Source organism: Vanessa tameamea, chromosome 4 (genome assembly GCF_037043105.1).
Source record: "Vanessa tameamea isolate UH-Manoa-2023 chromosome 4, ilVanTame1 primary haplotype, whole genome shotgun sequence".
Taxonomy (NCBI): Eukaryota; Metazoa; Arthropoda; class Insecta; order Lepidoptera; family Nymphalidae; genus Vanessa; species Vanessa tameamea.
Window position 1 is genome coordinate 8,266,280 of NC_087312.1, and position 19,386 is coordinate 8,285,665.

At 30.8% G+C, this 19,386-nt stretch overlaps 1 protein-coding gene across 9 annotated transcripts in view; it reads left to right on the forward strand.

Moving 5' to 3' along the window:
• Positions 1-19,386, forward strand: part of LOC113394476 (neural-cadherin) — a 305,699-nt gene that overhangs the window by 270,301 nt on the left and 16,012 nt on the right. For all 9 annotated transcript variants that reach the window (XM_064220567.1, XM_064220568.1, XM_026631798.2 and 6 more), the window contains one exon: positions 18,769-18,884. In XM_064220567.1, coding sequence (XP_064076637.1) covers positions 18,769-18,884 — 116 coding nt within the window. The remainder of the gene's footprint in view (positions 1-18,768; positions 18,885-19,386) is intronic.

The window sequence follows — 19,386 nt, forward strand, 5'->3', positions numbered from 1 at the left end:
AAAAAAAAATATACATACATAAGAAGCCACTAAGTGTTACTTTAAAGTACAAAGCTAGCCTTACGGTAAAAGAGTCCCAACGCAAAGGTATAGGGGATAATATAAATTAAACCCGAAGTGAACTTAATTTCTTCGACTCGACGTTTTTGCTTGAAGCAAACTAACAGAAACTAATTGATAGGTTTAATACCCAACGTTGTACATTCAGTTCGACGATGTTGCCAATACGGTTTCGAGTGTACTAACTTCATACACTATGTATAGAACGTAATAATGTAATCAAAACTGTATAACTATGATATTAGTTCCTCAATTCGCTTATCTTTGAGTATATTCCGAGCATTAGTTTGTAATATGTTAGCGCGATCTAAAGATCATTATTTGATATTGTACTATTCGTATTATTTATGGGATCTTTAACGTATTTTTTGTCGGGAAAATAATAAGTAAATATGCAACAAGTAAAGCTATGTGCTGTTCATATAAATATTGTTCTAAACCTATCTGTTAGAATCTACCAATAAAAAAGAATACTTAATAGTGACTCTCTTATATAATAAACGTCAATTATTGTTATAAATGTATTTTTTTTTCTGTAATTTTATTTTATCTCTGATAGAGTTTAGCGTTCACTTAATTTCCACTCTATATTTTCCCTTTAAAATATCGCCTTTTGTAAAAAAGTTCGTTTTAATGATTTTTATTAAGGCGAGGTCCGACGTTGACATGGCGTCGCAGCCAACTTGAGCGTATTATAGGTTGTAAGCAAGTAAAAGGGATTCCTAAAAAACTTGGTTTAATAAATATTAAACAGGGATACATTTTTCAATGAATTATACTTATTCTAAAGCAATAAAAAACGGGTACAAAAGTCCGAAAATCTGATTATTTTTATAAAAGTTTGCTAAGTTATTGTATACACGATTGAAAAAACTTTGTGTGATAGGTCACACAGAGTTTTTTCAATCGTGTATCCACTTCCTACATAATCCTATATACAATCTCAAAAGTCCCAGTTAAAATATTTCGGTACCATAAAAGCAATTAAACAAATGATTCAAATAAATTGTAATAATAATCAATGTAAAAAATATAAATAATTATTAATTGTATTATAATAATTAAAGATTAATTTGAACGGACGCGATAGTGATTTTTCTACGTAACCAAAAAAATAAAACTCATACATGTGATAACATTTTGCAGTTATTAATAACTTATAAGCTATTGAGAAGAAATTATTAATAATTTTTAACGACATTGTATATACATATATGGTGTTTTAAATTGCTCAAGCAGTTCTATGCATAGCTTAACTTGACGACCTCCGTGGTCGAGTAATGTGTACACCGGTTTTCATGGGTACGCCACTCCGAGGTCCCGGGTTCGATTCCCGGCTGAGTCGATGTAGAAAAAGTTAATTAGTTTTCTATGTTGTCTTGGGTCTGGGTGTTTGTGGTACCGTCGTTACTTCTGATTTTCCATAACACAAGTGCTTTAGCTACTTACATTGGGATCAGAGTAATGTATGTGATGTTGTCAAATATTTATATTTATTTATTTATATATTATTTTAACATTTAAATAAATATATAAATGGTACAAAATAAAAATCCAAAATTTCTTGATTCAAACAAGCTCTGACAAGCCCTTTTAAATTATCATTGTCAAGATAATTTATACGCTGTGATAGCTTGTGGGTGTTAATGGATCGATCAACTTCAACTTGCAATTTGACATTCGATTCGATTTTCAATAAAACCTAATTAGGTATTCATAACGTAATTACTGACATAACAACATTAGTATTCAAGATTCATCTATAGTTCTAGATATATCAAGGTGAAATACAGACATGCACATTGAATCACAAACGTTAAGTAGTCTCACAACTTGACCATCCATAAATGAATCAACAGATTCTTTGTTATCTTTTAAAAAAAGAAAGATTGCGTTAAAAATACGTGAATTGCGGCCACACGCGATCAATATTTATAATCATTTTAAGGAGATCACCCGAGTCAATAAGGCTTAAAGCTCTCTCAATTAAGAAACAATCAGTATAAAATTTCATTACCATTGCGAATTACATTTTATTTTACATTTAACGCTTTTGAAATTTCATTAAAAACACGAGCAAGTACAGAATAAAAATATCCGAAAACATTTTGTACGAATTTATATGTCATTTAAAATTCGCGTATTAATAAACTGAAAAGAATTGGAAGAACTAATGAAAGTCATGCATGAATGTTTAATATTCATATTTTAATATTCCCGACCCGACATCTCTTATTAACTAGATGCCGGCAACTTTTTATTATAACGTCACGTTCAAAATTGGTAACTGTTAACAAAGATAATCGTATAATGGTGCGAATTTATATGTAATAAACTGAATGTTTACGACAGTCGATTAAACCCGGGCTTCATGCTCATTTCAATCACTTTCGTATTAAAACTAATTGTTCGTAACGGACAAAAACGAGGCGAAATCCAACTAACTTTTCCATTCATTTGCTGAAATATCGCCACAGAACATAATACCATAAAAAATATATTTTATTTTTAGGTTATTGAAATGAATTTTAAATTGAGCCGAGATGGATCAGTAGCTCGAAGTGGAAAGGCTCAAACCCAGGGATACGTGTATCCCTACACTTAGGCCTGTATCCCTGGGCATGAACTTATTCATAATAATTAATATCAAAATCCACCACATTTGTATCAACCAACTATTATAGAGAAAGAAAATTACTTATTTATTAAAGTATCTAGAAAATATGATAGATACGATTTGAGTATTTATTAGTAAAATCAAATTATTGTAAACGGGTTTGTTGCTCTAACGGCTACCGCATGTTAGTTCAAATTACGGGTCAGTCCAATAAAACGTAATCGATTCCTTCTGTAAATACTGAGTAGCTACCCAGAGGAAGTTAGTAAGAGTGTTCCATTGCTCAGATTGTCGTTTCAACGTATTATGTGGTTGAGAGACTGAAGAGTATCTGTAATTACGCACACACGTATGCAATAAAATAACATTTCGAGAGTCGATAGTCATTAAGATTAAGTTCTGCTTTATTATACTTAAAAAAAAATACATTATTTATTGAGATTGAGTTTGAGTAACCAATATCGAAATAGAGATTCTTGTATACCATTGGTGTAAATTGCACTTTCGAGTAATTTAACCAATCTTACACCCGTTTCTACACTTCCGTTACTACACAACTACTTAAATATATAAATAAATTACGTCTACCGCAAACCATAAATGCATGTATTTATACTTTGTTATCAAAAATTAAACAAGTTATTTTCATTAATATGGAACTCAATTCAATTTGTTGGCCGTAATTTTAAATTACACTAACACAATACATTTTATAAATATCATTAAAATAAAATAATTATGTTATCATAATAATTATTATTTAAGATGTATTTCGGTTGTAAATATTTTAATAACAATTCTGTTTTTACTATTTGCTTTATTTAAAAATAAACTTTTGTTTATTAAGTTATATAGCAGTGTTCTGTTTTGAAATGAGGTGTGTGTGTGTGAATTACACGCATAGATGATACCATACAAAGTCTGAGATGTCAGCGCAGTGACGTATGGTGTGGTATGGCATTATATAAAGATAATATTGCCAGTAAATAAAATAAATTAACATTGTTCACCATATGATGTAAATCGACGAGTTAAATAAATGTATACAGATCAAAATAAAGAACAGTTTCTGTGCAAACATGAAATGTTGGCAAGAATGCTAGCGGCATTTATTCGTTGAATCGCAATTCCGATTATCCGGGAAAATATAAAGAAGCCCTCCTATCACCAGTTGATCCAATAAGACGTATGTATTACAAAATACAGTTAGAGTTTTTAAAAATGTGTCATACGATCAGTACAGTGTCATAGTATCAGTATATTAAAAAAAAAAAAAAAAGTTTTCTCACGTCGTATTATACAATTGGTGGTAGGGCTTTGTGCCTTTCTGGGTAGATACCACCCACTCATCAGATATTCTATCGCTAAACAACAATACTTGTAGACGCTCGAATTGCTGTGATCCGGTATGAACATCTTAGTTCCGAAGGTTGGTGCCGTATTGGCGGTGTAAGGAATGGTTAATGTATCGTAGCGCCAATGTCAATGGGCGGTGGTGACCGCTTCCCATCTGGTGGCCCATTTACCCCTCCACCTACCTTTATCATAAAAAACGTATACTTTACTTTTATTCTTTCTACGAATGAGGGTCTCAATGAATAAATTTCTTGTATTGATTTAAAGGCTCTTTGCCACTTTTCATCCGTACTATAATAAATATTGAATTCTCAGAATTATATAATATTCCATGAAGGCTATAAATATTCGACTCGGAGTCGACCAATTACGAAACATTATATATTAAGCTTTAAAGAAATAAGTAAAAATTAAATAACTGCAACATATAACAAATAAAATTATATGAATTAATTCAGTTTTCTTCAGTCTATTCAGGTCTTTTAAAAAGTAGCCCAGACAATATCCATGCAGCATAGTCTACGTTTTACGAGAACAACATAACAAATGCATAGTTTAGTTTTGTGAAAAATTTTACTGAAGAAATCCACTCGAGCAATTTCTCGGATTTATTTTTCAAAGTGTTTAAATGCACTTGCAATGCGCTGCATGTAAAAGCTATAATACATTTGTGTTTGGTCACGTAAGCGTTAGACTTTGGAACGTTTTCATAGCAAAAATAAAAAAATATAACATTGTAATTCAATTTACGAGTTGCCTATAGGAGGGTAATAATTTCGCCTTTATGTCATGGAACTGAGTTAAATAAATCCAAAGAAATGTATTCTTCTGACACCCAGAATCATTCTGAGCAAATTATATTTCATTTTATACGTGAACCAATTATAATAAACGTTAATTGGGCGTGACAATTCAAAAAAAGCTTATTTTTTTTTCATGTCATTATAGAAACATATAAAACAATATATAAATATATTTAATCAAAATATAGTACTTAATTACAAATTATACACATTTTTTTTTTCAATTGAACTATAAATGTATTGTGTATTTGTTTATTCAAACACTTTACATATGTATGTGTAACCTTTATGATATGTGACTTCGAATAGGAATCGACGTTTTTCTAGTCACTTACCCACAATTCCAAAAGCCTTTGTCCCTTATAAATTCACCTCGGCTCTTTATTGTTTTACTGGCTTTGTTTTGTAAGTTTACTTCGCTTATTTTTTATGAATTTCTCTTCGATTCCTATGAACGATATTGTAAACGATTACATTCTTTACTAAGGCCTCAGTGACGAAATGGACAAAGAACAAATCATTTTACACAAAATTATATTGACATTTGTAAATAGAACGAGTTCAAAATGAGGTTGTATAATTTACTTTAGTAATTAACTTTTGAACTTTATCAGTACTGCATAGACAGCCGTAAATAGCTTAGTGTCATATTCCAATATTAGAAATACGGCAGTAATGTCGGCGAAATATGTCATTCAAACGTATACGATGCGATTTCACGAAATGGGAATCCGGTATCGGTCAGGGAGATAATTCGCGGACGATGTCGGTGATTATTTCCGCGGCCGGATTCCCGAGCGATAGGCGTGAACTCGGCTACCACGTGTCAATAGGCGTGCTGTGTTACGTCACAATGCACACATATTATCATCCTAACTTAATATAATAAACGTCAAAGTGACTTAGTTTACTTAGTTCGCAAAAATAGTTGTTGAAATTTTGCGTACTGATCTGTATAATATAATATAATGTAATGATCTTTCAGTAATCTATTCCTGGGTTTTTTCGTGACTGGGTTATGTATTCTTACCCACAAAAACCACTGTGACTATATTGGCCGTCTTCGGCACGGATTGGAGAGGCTACGGGATTGTATTGATATATAACTCAGAGGGCGAAGGTGATCTCGCCCCTTCGCCCTCCTCGCTAGTGCGTACATAAGCTCGAGACTATGCCGGATGCTCCTCAGCATACACCACCACCACCACCACCAATAGACACCACCTCAAAAGCTGACGAGAAGCTAGTAAATAATAATAACAAATTTAAACACTAAAAACACTTAATATTTATATTTATAAATAGCTGCTTTTTTAATTCATTGCTATAATAACATTATTATATATTATATAAAGTAAATAAATACAGTTATCTTTAAATTTAATTTAATTTATCACACGAAATAGCTATCTGTGTAATGAACGATATAAAGCTAAAATGTGAATTTCCGTTACTCACACAAGCTGTCTGGGGACTGTGCACAAATGAGATAATGACGCGTATTTCAACACGTTTATATTCCTTTCGGGATAGTTTTGTATAATATTACAATATTAAGCGATGTAATCAAGTGAGTGCGTTACGTAGTACGAGTTTCACCGTCATTTGCGAGAGAATGTCTGTATTTACCGGGATTACCTCTGCGGGTGTAAACCAAATATAAATATTAATCGAATATTATCTTGTTTGCGTATTCGCCTTAACACTTTCAAAGTCGTGAATTATTCACAATGATAAGACTGCGAAATGCGCTCGTTTTGAATGTACATAAATATTTTCGCTGAACAAACTTTTATTTAGTAGTTTTATTATTACATCAATATTGAATTGATGGAAAATACATACATATATCTTTGTACATTAGACATGAAACGAAAATAGTGTATTCAACATATTTATTATATTTGCTTTCTTATAGTTTAATCGGTCGAATAAACTCAGAAACCTTTTAGTTTCCACTCAAAAGAACACGCTCACTCCCTAATTTATGTGTGCGAACACAAAACCGGGAGGAGACTCGAACGAAAAGGTAAACTGTCTCAAACTAAGAGTGCGGTGTAGGTTGAATAAATGCGGGGCATGAATAGATAAAAAGTAATAGCACATATTCACTGGGAGGTTGTAACGTGATGAGACCCGTACGTCGGCAGATCGGCACCGCACGGCTCATTAGACCGACCCGCCCGAAGGCCAAGCCACTGACTCCGCACCAGACGTCGCGACCCGCCAACTCGCCCACTCATATTTAAACTTTTGAATAACGAAGCACCGAGAGTCTACATAAATCACTCGAACCTTCTTTCACACTTCTGGCTTGAATTTAAATAGGCTTCTATGCACTATCTCTTGAGATTTACGAGTCGGGCTTTTTTATATTCAATTTATCAAGATGGAAAATTTTCGTTTTTCATTTAAAGTAAGTACTCTCAATGTTTTCTTCGAGTTTAATATATCGTAACTTTATTTGATCCGATATTGTTTTTTGTAATTAAAAACAGTCAGTGAGTCTTTAAAAAATAATTACGTCATAGGTTCGATCATGTCAACGTTAGGTCAGTGTCGTTTCTGTTAAAGCAAAACTGAAGAATTATTAATATTTTTTACAAAACATAAAAGGCATTCGATGTTAAAATATATTAAGATTCAATAATCTATATCAACAGGTTACTGAACGCAATGTTTGACCTACCATGTGAAATAATAATACAATCACATACATACAATCACAGCTTAGCAACTCTCGTAAAGTATTTAGAGAGCTATTAAAAGTCCGCCGTAGAACCAGTTAAGATTTACATGGAATCCTTGAAGTTCATGAGCGACAAACTCATTTAACGGAATGGTTCATTTATATCTTAAATTGCGATACTTAAAAAATCTTTTAACGTAGCGTACTTTCGTAATTTATCTTTTTGAAAGTAATTGCAAATATAATATATTATATAATTAAATTACCTAAAGTACGCCGTGATACTTATATATTTTTTGTTCTATCATCACAAAAAATAATGAAAGGAGTTTTTCAAGCAAAATAAATACTTGTTAAATAAAATTCGCTCATTACTTCGTTTTTTGGTGTTGCGAATGTAAATACGCTTTTAATAACACTCGCTAGAATATTTGTTTCCTAGTAATTTAGCTCATACTTCGATAGACTGCGATAATGTGTGTAAAAGATAAATACTTTATTTTATATTGCAAACTAGCTGTGCCCGCGACTTCGTGCGCGATTAAATTTAACAAATAAGTTATCGTTGTAGCCTAAGTTACTCCTTATTACATCAGCTATCTGCCAGTGAAAGTCCCGACAAAATCGGTCCAGCCGTTCTAGAGATTAGCCGAAACAAACAGACAGGCAAACAAAAAAATAATAATGTTATTTTGGTATATGTACCGTGTATATATACATATACATTTAGTAAAAAGCGGTTATCTTAATATTATAAACAGACACTCCGATTTCATTGTATGTGTAGATAATTATTTTGTTTCAGTATTCTCTACTGACTTCTACTAAACGGTACTACTTAATAGTGTTGTGTTTGGTTTGATGCGCGCAAGGGACATAATATCTGAGCTCCCAAGTTTGGTAGCGCATTGATGTAAAGGATGGTTAATATTTTTTACATCGCCAATATCTATGGACGGTGGTAAATACTTAACATGAGATGGCTTATTCGCCCGTCCGCTTGCTTATTACACAAAAAAGACTAGAAAAGACTAAAGAAGTAAATATTTTCACAGCTTTACCGATAATATTATACAAGAGAAATGAATAAAGTTTGTTCTTACGATACAAACAACTAAATCATGTCAAAACGCTTGACTTGTAATAAGTTGTGTAATATTGTTATAAGTTAACTAACATTTTTTTCTTAATACCACTGAACTTTATTGGCAATAAAGTACGGAATCCTGTCATCATGATATGATGATATGATGCAGCGTGCACAAAATAAATATTAACATCTACTTCTGTAGTATATAAAACCACCAAGATACTTAACCTTGAGCAAATGTACACCGTAAACATATATATATTAATTAAAAAAATGTTATCTGAAAATATTCATATGCAGACTTCTCTTACCAAACGGGAATATACACACAACCTTAGAAATACTCACAAACTAGCACTGACTACAGCGAGAACAGGTTACGGTAAAAGAAACATTTTACATGACGGTGTCATAAGATACAATAAACTACCAAATGAAATAAAAATGTGCGAAAGCATTTCTATATTCAAAAGTAAATTGAAACAATATATACTTCAAATGTAATGCGTAAAATCTAAAATAAATAACATTGTTAGTTATATATTTAAAAATGATAAAGTCATTCGTAATTTGTTTTTTTTTTCTCTATCAAACTACCCACAATAAATCAAAAATATAAACTACACTAAAGCTAAAATGAATAATACATATTAAACAAATAAATACTTTTATAGTTTAAAATAAAATCGAAGCCAAAAAAAAAAAATTAATTAAATAACTTCCTTGTTGCTATCCAACCCTTTTTTGAGTCATTACCAATTGATATTCTTACGGTCGAACTATTTGTTACATGTTTAACTGCATTATGTGTAAAATTCTGTACTCATAAGTGAACTGTAATGTTCTTGAGAAATAAAGTTCTTTAAACCTATATGATTCCACCGTCTAATGAGTGAACGGCGTGTTGGAATATGAACTATGTGTGACTGCAGGACAGAGATTTGAACTCGCTTTAAATATAATTTTGCTGTTATCAATAAATCATAATTGTATACAATATGTTTTTCTAAAACGAGAATAATATAAACCACGTGTTGAAGATAAGATCTTCTAACAATGTGGTATTCTCTATAAATTCCAAATTCAATCAAATTCAAATTATATTGTAAGTAAAGAGGTACGACTATTTTTATCAACCACAACCTATTGAAATACCGTACAAACACAAATTAATTGAAAAGCAAATAAGTGGATGAACACTTAGTTTATATTAAACAGAGCAGTAGCCGTCGCGCTGTCCTTTGTAGCGAAGTGAGGGAAGAGGATACTCATGCATAATGTATCGACGTCTGCGACATTGGCATCTGATCATCCGATAACATGACCCTTGTTTACACGAAACCCACTAATTTCATATTTCGACTTAGAAAAGGTGTAGGACAAGTTACGAAATGACATGTAAGGCGTTCCAGACGTGGCAGATTTAATAAAAACTCTGTATAAGTAACAAAATATCATTACTGAGACGGTATTCGTTATTTTAAACTTAAATCATATCTTAAAAATTTTACTAGATTCATATAATTCAACATATTTATAGATGTTAAAAAAGCATCGATTCGTTGATTTCCGTACAGGACATTTAATTTTAATTGTACGTAGTTCATTATTTATATTATTTCATAAAAACGAAGTAATAAGTTTCACGTTCAATTAGGTAAATCATCATTGAATTATCTTTATTTAAAAAATATATATATTTATTATTTCCATTAAAAAACTCATAAATAAACTCACCGACTCTACGTCTAGAGTCTTAAAGTAATCAAAGAAATACACTACAATAAATTATTTACTGCGGAATGCCGGACGTGTTTCCAGAAGATTACGGTTAGCATAGTTAGGAAACGAACGTGTCGAAATCACGTCCTCGTCTGTGGTCTGGAAATTACAGGCTACATGACTCCATTCAATTATTACGTCTTGAGACAGAATTAATACTTATTTATTGAAGAAATAATATTACATACCTGGAATTATCTATAAATATTCTTTCCATACCCATATTATATATACTTATAAAAGAGGAGAGGTTTTTTTGTAATGCCTGAAAAAACGACTTTACCAGTATATCATATACAGATGCAGCGCGATTCGGAAAATGTTTTAGTAAATAATATTATTATTTAAGTAGCTATGCTTCGCGTTTTAGTCCATTTTAAATTTAGACTATCGACATGACAAGCGTGAATTTCTCGCTTCATAAATAAACAGGCTATGTGTATATTGTATACATGTAGCTCAATTTCATATTATGTCATAAATATTTTAAGCATTTTCCAATACGAAAAATATGTTACGATATAATGAATGGTGACAATTTGAATTGTTGCGTTTTTGTCGCAGCCGATTTCTTTCGACATATGTATAAATATTCCGCAACAAACATATATTCTGATATCTTACATTTATATAACGAACGAAATGTTAAAATTTAAATATTCGATAAATTGTAGTAAAAACAAGCTGGTCTACAAAGTTATATAATTTTAGTTTAATTATTTTCAAAGTTATAAAATTATATTCAGTAGTATATACGGAACCAACGGATAGTAATTAACGGATAACCACGCTTGTAGCTTTCACAACTTATAGGAATTTAGCATTTTAAGGTTAGATACTCGAAAAGATGAAACATTAATTTAATATTTGAAATTACATTTATATTGTAATAAAATACGAATGAGATGTGAAACTTAAATCAATCCTTTAAAATGTAATAATTCTCAAGTTTAATTAATTTGAATTATTATAACATTGAACTAGTTTTACTGATGATAAATATTTTTTACTAGTTTTCATGAAATATTATTGAAGCGAAGAACAAACGGGATTTGCAATTGATTGAAAGTACTAAAGTACTAAAAACTTTTTCAACATTTCCTTGATTGAAATTTTCTGCTTAGATTAATGTATCACTCCTTAATTTAAAAGGTTTTACTGTGATGACTACTATTGAATTTATTTCATAATGGAATTTTCCATTACGTAACAAGCTGTTTTTACGTTAGGTGTTAAAAATTCAAAACTTTTAATTAAATATTCCATTGATATATTTTTATTATTATTAACGGACAATAAACTTTATGTCTTCAAAATAAAGTTTTTAATAGGATATATTATTTATTTTTATGGAAATATACAATGGATGAGCTTAGTACATAGAAGTAGTACAGTGAATGTATTTCGAAATGAATTCGTTAGTTTTTCGTCCTTGGCTTTGCTCCAACGAATTATACCAGAGATTAACAAACAGGGACTTCGTTTTTCAAACGTTGTTGTTGTTTAAAAAAACAAAAGATAATATTCAAAAATAGAACAATTAAAAATATAATAAATTACTCAGTAAAATGTTTTAAAGATTAAAAGTTAATATATTAAAACTAGAACGTCGCGCCGAAACGTAATTAACCAAAGACAATATTTTATTGTCTGCTTGGACTGGGATAAATTGTGATAGATTATGTTTCGACTTATACAGATTCGAGGCCAACACTATTCGTCTTCTAATTGATACCAAGAATTAACTTGGGTCCAATCCTCGACCTATAAGTATTTAATTTTAGGTCGCTTGTTTTGTATTTTAACAATACCACATATGAACTTCTTATGATGTATATTTTTAGAATGAAGTCGTCATCTTTTTTCCAGAACAGTCTATGTGAATATACTGAATATTTTATGTAGTCTCTTTCATGAAGTTATAATGATGCTTGATCGTGCGCGATGTAGTAAAGCCGTTCATTTAACTATTCACATAAATACATAGTAAAATAGGAGCACGCGAAAATTATTCTCTCCTACCCAGTAATTAAAAACGAGCCGCCCATAATGAAGGTTTTTTTCGCGAATATGATAAATGTTTAGAAAATTCTCTCGCTAAAATTTCCCCCTAAAACACATTCTTTACTCGAACGTTATTATTTCGTGGTCTTAATATAAATTCGTATTTCTGATTTATTTGTTTTGTCGTATCTTTTTCAATATTGGAAGGTAACTTTATGTTACAAAAAAATTACCCTTGGTGTCAATCTCTTGGGTAATGTATATACCCTTTATAAACTTTGGTTCATCTCACTTCACGGTTGACACGCATAGTTTATCTGTGTCGAGATGAGCGATTGTTGGCTGCTGTCGAGCGTGTGTGTTAGATTGTGAAGTGCTGTTCCCGCGACGTTCCTACTCTATTTTCTATAAGCAAATGAGACCCTGGCCGAGTCTACCCGGCGTCGGATTGCGCATAACATCTTCATTCATCCAAAAGCTTCATTGTAAAAATGCTAGCTTCATCAACATCAACTTTTTGCAGCAATTTTCTTTCTACAAATGAATGCTCTTAAACAAATACAACTCAAGTAAATACAATACTTGTTTTTGTCTTAAATGTTACGTGTTTGCTTAAGAAATGGGTCTGAAAATTGTTTGCGAATTAAATTCACTGTTAGCAACATGTTGTCACACAAAATGTTGAGACATTAACAAATTATTCTTACCTATAAAATCGTATAAATATGAGAGTTGAGAAGTGAAATATTCTTAAACGTACTTCACTTAGTTGTAATAATTTCATCTTTATATTTTTGTTAGTTAAGATTAGCCCTTACTTTAATACGTCTTAGATTTAAAAATATTTTCTTTTCATGGACTATATTTTAACATAAATTTGTACATATCACTTTTTAGTCATGTTAGGCCTTTGAGCAAGTCTGTCTAGGTAGATACCACTCACTCATGATATATTCTACATCCAAGCAACCAAACTAAGTAACATTGTTTTTGGGTTTGAAGGGTGAGCCAGTGTAACTATAGGCACAAGGGACATAACATCTTAGTGTCCAAGATCGGTAACGCATGTTCGATATAAGGAATGGTGAATTTTTTTTACAGCTCCAATGTACATTGGCAGAGGTGACCACTTACCATACGGTGGCCAATTTGCTCGTGCGCCTAACTATGCAAAAAATTAAAAAAATACATAATTTTTTTTCATAACCCGACTTTCCAGTTACACCGACCATTTTAATCCGGCTTTTGTCAGTCATTATTTTTAAACTTCAATATTAATACAAGCTCTAAAAGCATTGAATATTTTATAATTAATTTTATTAAAAAAATAAATAAAAATCGTAGCTCAATCTATTGCATTAGCTTCGTACACTTGAATAATTGAATTTTTCGTTATTTTCATAACTTTTACAAAATATGAATATCATGTTGGAATAAATCGTAAAACGCACATGAATTCACAATGATTTCACTGGATTCACAAAATTGAAAACGAATATCAATTTGCTATGGATTAATAACGCGTTTTTATATAAACATACGTTTAAATTTCACAAACAAATGTACGTTGCGACTGATATAAAATATTAACGTAACATATCACGCCGTTGCAGATCGAGGCGTCGCGTTAAAACGCCTCATAGAAATTTGAGTAACGTGTTAGTTTATAGCACGTGAACGTCACTTGTTCTCTTTTATTATTTAAGTTGAAAATGTGACGCGGTAATAAATGTATTAGATAGAAATTCAAAGTAATTGTTGGAATGTACTCTCAACAATGGATTGACCTTGTAACGTAACAACATGAATCCCTTCATCGAAATACCGACAATAGAGTGGCGGTCGCAGCGTACTCTACTCGTTATACTGTTTAGACGAGTGCTCACACAGCCTATTATATTACGTCTAATGGTACTCGAAAATGTTAATTGAAAATTACCTTTTAACTTAGTTGAAAATTTCAGAATATTTTAAGGCATCTCGTATTGTCACGTCGGTACATGTAATGTAGTTAAAATATTTAAATTCGTCTGAAATAACAATAGTAATATTCATCTATTATTTTTTTTTTTTAATCTTAAAAATAACTTTTACCATATTGCATTTTTTTTTGTACATTACGTTAAAATACAATAAATTAACAATTTCACACGTATTCCGAAGAGATAACCTCAAACACAAAAATATATATATATATATTATATAGCTTAAATAGGGTAGATGCAAGTTACCTTTTACCTTTTTATATACGAGTATATAAATAATATAACTTTAATTAAAATACAACACAAACAGCTATTTGGATTAAATATTTTTCATAATTACATTGAACGACAGAATATTGTAAAGTAATCAAATTTTAAATTTCGATTCAATTAACGTCATATGACGTCATAAATAGCTTTAATCTTTTATATTAAAACTATCCATGAAAGGAAATTTGAGATGTGCCTAAATAACGATCTAATCGGTGATTTACCGCAGACCATCGGCACAGCATTATTGAATGCTCCATTCACGGAAGAAAAATCGTATATTTTGATAAGTCTACCGTTCAATTTATAGTTCACATTCATTTGATTTTATAGATGGTAATTAAGAGCAGACGATAAAATTATCTGAAAATAAGTCGTTTAGTTAGTTTGGCTTTACGTTTTATCTGTAACATAGAATTCTTATTTAAAAAAAATGTTGCATTTTTATGTCTGAATATGAATTGTATTTTACTTACTAATTTGTAAATAATGTTTAATAATAATAAAATACCTTATGTCAAATTAACTTGCCTAACGTAAAGTCGATTCAAGTCCGAGTGTGATTGCGTAAAAATAACATCCAAATACACGAACTTTGATATTTATAATATTACTATGATTCTTAGTAATTCAGTCAATCAGTTGCTCGAGTATCTGGCGCCATTAATTATGTCAATAAAGCAATTTAATCTGAATCAATAATAGGTTATGGGTATAATAACGATCGATTATATCTCCTTCTATAGAAAAACTGCCGGCTATTGGCAGGGGACTATAACAAAAGGGCCTTCTAGTAAACCATTAGTCCGGTCATTAAGCTGTCTGAGCGTAAGAGTTCACTCAGTCACTCAATACTATACTAGCCTACGTCATAGACAAAGCAACCTAGATCATCAATATCACTAATCGAGAAACTCTATAACCTTATTTGATATTTTATATTCGACTTATTAATATAACTATTAAATATATCATACACTAACTAATGTGTAAAGCGACAGAAGTCTAAAAAGCTTTTTCAGTAATATTATTTACTTTATGGATAAATATATTTATATCCTATGTTAGTACTGTTTAATATAATTTAGTAATTGTATGCTCCAGCTTCTAGTTATCCAACCAAAATAACCGCAAATGAAATAATTGATATACACGGTTGTAGTGTATATTTTCATCTGCTATAGTTTAACTTATGTAATTGAAGAAGCGCTTTCAACTCAATATCTAACAGAAATAAAACATGTTAAATTACTTTACGTTAAAGCTAAAACATTACTACTAATTACTTAAGTATTTATGTAGAGTATTAATTAAATAGACAAAGACACACAGACAGTTCGAAATCTTTTTCACTTTAGTGTTATATAAATAGAGAAGCGAGAGATTTAAAAAAAAAATCAAACGTAAAAATTCATATACTCTTCCTCAAATTTTTAATAAAAAAATAGGCTTATACAAGCACTTTTGAATCGTCATTTAACAAACTATATTCAGTGAAGTAACCACCGACCGGTTCGGAATGTAAATTCTACCGAGAAGAACCGGCAAAAAACTCAATAGGTTACTCCTTTCTAACATTTAAAATACGAAGTTATTTTAGTTAAATACAATTATATTTGTATATAATACGTTCAGCCTGGAAGTCAACAACTATTTATTCCAAGTTCTTTTTATCATCTGCATACTATTGTTTTAATTACATATATATGCTTTTTTATTAGTGTATTTTTTACAAATGATATGAATTTATGAATACAATGCTGATGATGATCGATCATCACTTTGAAACCATTGACAGTATAAAAGTGTCATATTTTGGAAAGAGAAAATATTACCTTTTTTTTCATTCCAAAAGAATGCACAAATGCTCAGAGTGTAAATTTGTATGAATATTAAGCGAAAATGTACAGCGAGCTGTAACGTTACACTAACGAATGCTCGTTGTAGTCCACTAAACGAATAGCGTACACTTAATAATATTAACGTTATTGCACACCATTACGTGTTGTGTTGCCTTGTGATATGAGATTAATTAGGTGGAATACACTTCATTTGAATTTATAGCTACCTATAACGTCGTAAACGAAGTCATTATGTTCGCCAGTGTAATGATAAAAGTTAACTTGACAATTATTATGAGGAATTATATTTATTTACGTATAATATATTTGTTAATAAAATCTAGTATATTCTCAATCTCTCAATGCTCCACAAAGGACGTATTGCATCCTTCAGATCAATCTTTAGAAGTTTTGGAAGTCGTGCCACCACGCTGCTCCAGTTTTGGTATATAGATACACCCAATGTAGCAGAAGTTCATAGGTTTCCGAAATGCTTAAAACTCAACTGAAACACAATTTAAACACATAAAAACTCAATGTTTCTTTCTCGGTTTTGATATAAAAATCTTGAGTTAATTCGCGTGTTTTCACTAGGCATTTATACGCTTCTAATAATAAATTATAACTATTTTTTGTTTATAAATTAACTTAATTAAGTTTAAATAAATATTTTTAGAACTATCAAAACCATAGACAGCCATATTCGATCCAAATACTTACGATATTTTCATTTTTCTATAAGAAAATAATTTAATATTATTTCGTTGTATACGAATGCCACAAACAATTTTATTTTAATAAATCAACAAGGCTTTTGACTAATGGCGCAAACTAAATTGTTAACCTTATTTTCTCCTCGCGTGGTATGAGGGATTCCATCACTTCTCGACTACCCCCCTAAAAGCCAGGGAAATCTTTCATCTAATTCCACCTGTATTATATTTCGAAAGTTCACATTGAATCCACAAAACTCAAACACTTTCGCAAACCGCATCTTACTCCGAATAAAGCAGAAACTTTGATTCAACTTAGTCGACTGTTCAATCGAAGAATCTCTTTATTATTAGATCACAAGTAACGCTTGAAATTTAATGTATTGGGAATTCAAAAACGAATTATTACGAATTTAAAGGTAGGTTAGGCATGGATCCAACATAAAATTAAATTGTGTATTGCATGTTTTGTTTTTTTTTTAATTAAGTTTCAAACCAAAGAAATGTAGATTTAAAGATAGATATAAGCCTCAGAAAGCCGAAATAAAAAGCTGTGTCAAAGTTCTTTAAAGTTTAAACTCACGATTGAGTTTCAGGAATCGGACATAAGTTTTTTACTTACATCATATTGTACAAACTAAATATTTGAGTAATGTTTTTGTTGTTTAGCGTACGTACTTTTGCGTAACATTTTTGTACATTTGCCAGAGCGAAAATTCTCGTACAACTACGAGGAAACGAACAGACTTAACTATTATATGAAAAATTTCAATATTTCTTTCAGACACTCAATCATGTCCTTTAGTCGGTTAGAGAAATCGCTCCTATATTTCTTACCCGCGTTTCAGAATCGAAGCGTGAGGTTTTAGCGTTATTGAAAGGTTTATTATAAAATTTTATTAGATTTACTGCGTAGCCGTTTTCACCTAATTTATAAATATACGTATTTTTAAATAATCGACATTTATCGTGAAGATCAATCATCATAAATCAATTGAGTCGTTTATTTTTGGTATTAAATTATAATTTTCGTCATTAATAATACTCTCAAATATAATACCAAAATATAAAATATATTAAAAGCGAAAATGCGCTTTTATTTACGGATATTATTTAATATTTTGGAAATATTTTTTAACTATTCCTCATCAAAAGATTTAACCAATTTTTTGTGAGAAATGGCTGAAAATCGTTATTTTTTAAAATCCTTCAGAAAAATATCACAATAAATGTCTCCGATACCTCGCATTTGATCTCCATAAAGTAACAACTCATAAATGTTCCACTACTGGGCGGAGGCCACCAAGCTACTAAAATACGGTTTGATAGATACATATCTTCAATGAAAAGGAAAAAACAGTAAAGCGCCAAAATAAATCCTAAAAATAACCCTTTTGCACTTAAGCTTTTCTTCTTCTCCGCTAACGACATGTAGCAGAATTTCATCTGACACATGCCGAGTACAAGATTAACACAAATGAAAATTCAGTAATGTTTGCCCGGGTTCGAACCCGACATGAAATATATATTTAAATTAAATTTGATTTTCTCGTTGCAGCATCGCGTATTCGATACGAGATTACGAGCGGGAACATAGGAGGTGCGTTCGCTGTAAAGAACATGACTGGCGCCATCTATGTAGCGGGCGCACTCGACTATGAAACAAGGAAACGGGTAAGTTGCATCTTCAGATTTCTGACTAAGCACTATAATGGTGACTTAGATGCCAGTTGACAATTTCAGAAAAGTTCGATTCAGTCTCTCGGATATATATAATTATAAAAGAACCTATGAATAAATCAAAATTGTATCGTTTACGTTATACAAGTTGGTCAGTTTCCACTGAGTTTCTTGCTGGTCATTCTCAGTAGAATCTACAATAACAAATTGCTCTACATCTAATCTTGTATACAATGAAAAGTGCTACTGAGCGCACTGGAATAAACCTAAAGTTCATTTTTAATTATAATATATTATTCGTGTTGAATATTAAGTACTGCATACACACGCATACGTAATATGCTATATGAGAATACACATTACAAATGTCTGTCCATAACCTTTCATAAATACAACTGTATTATAAAACGCTACAATATATTCAATCCTTAGAATAACATTGTTAATGTGTATTTGAATAATCACTAATTATACGTTAATGGGCAATTCAACTATT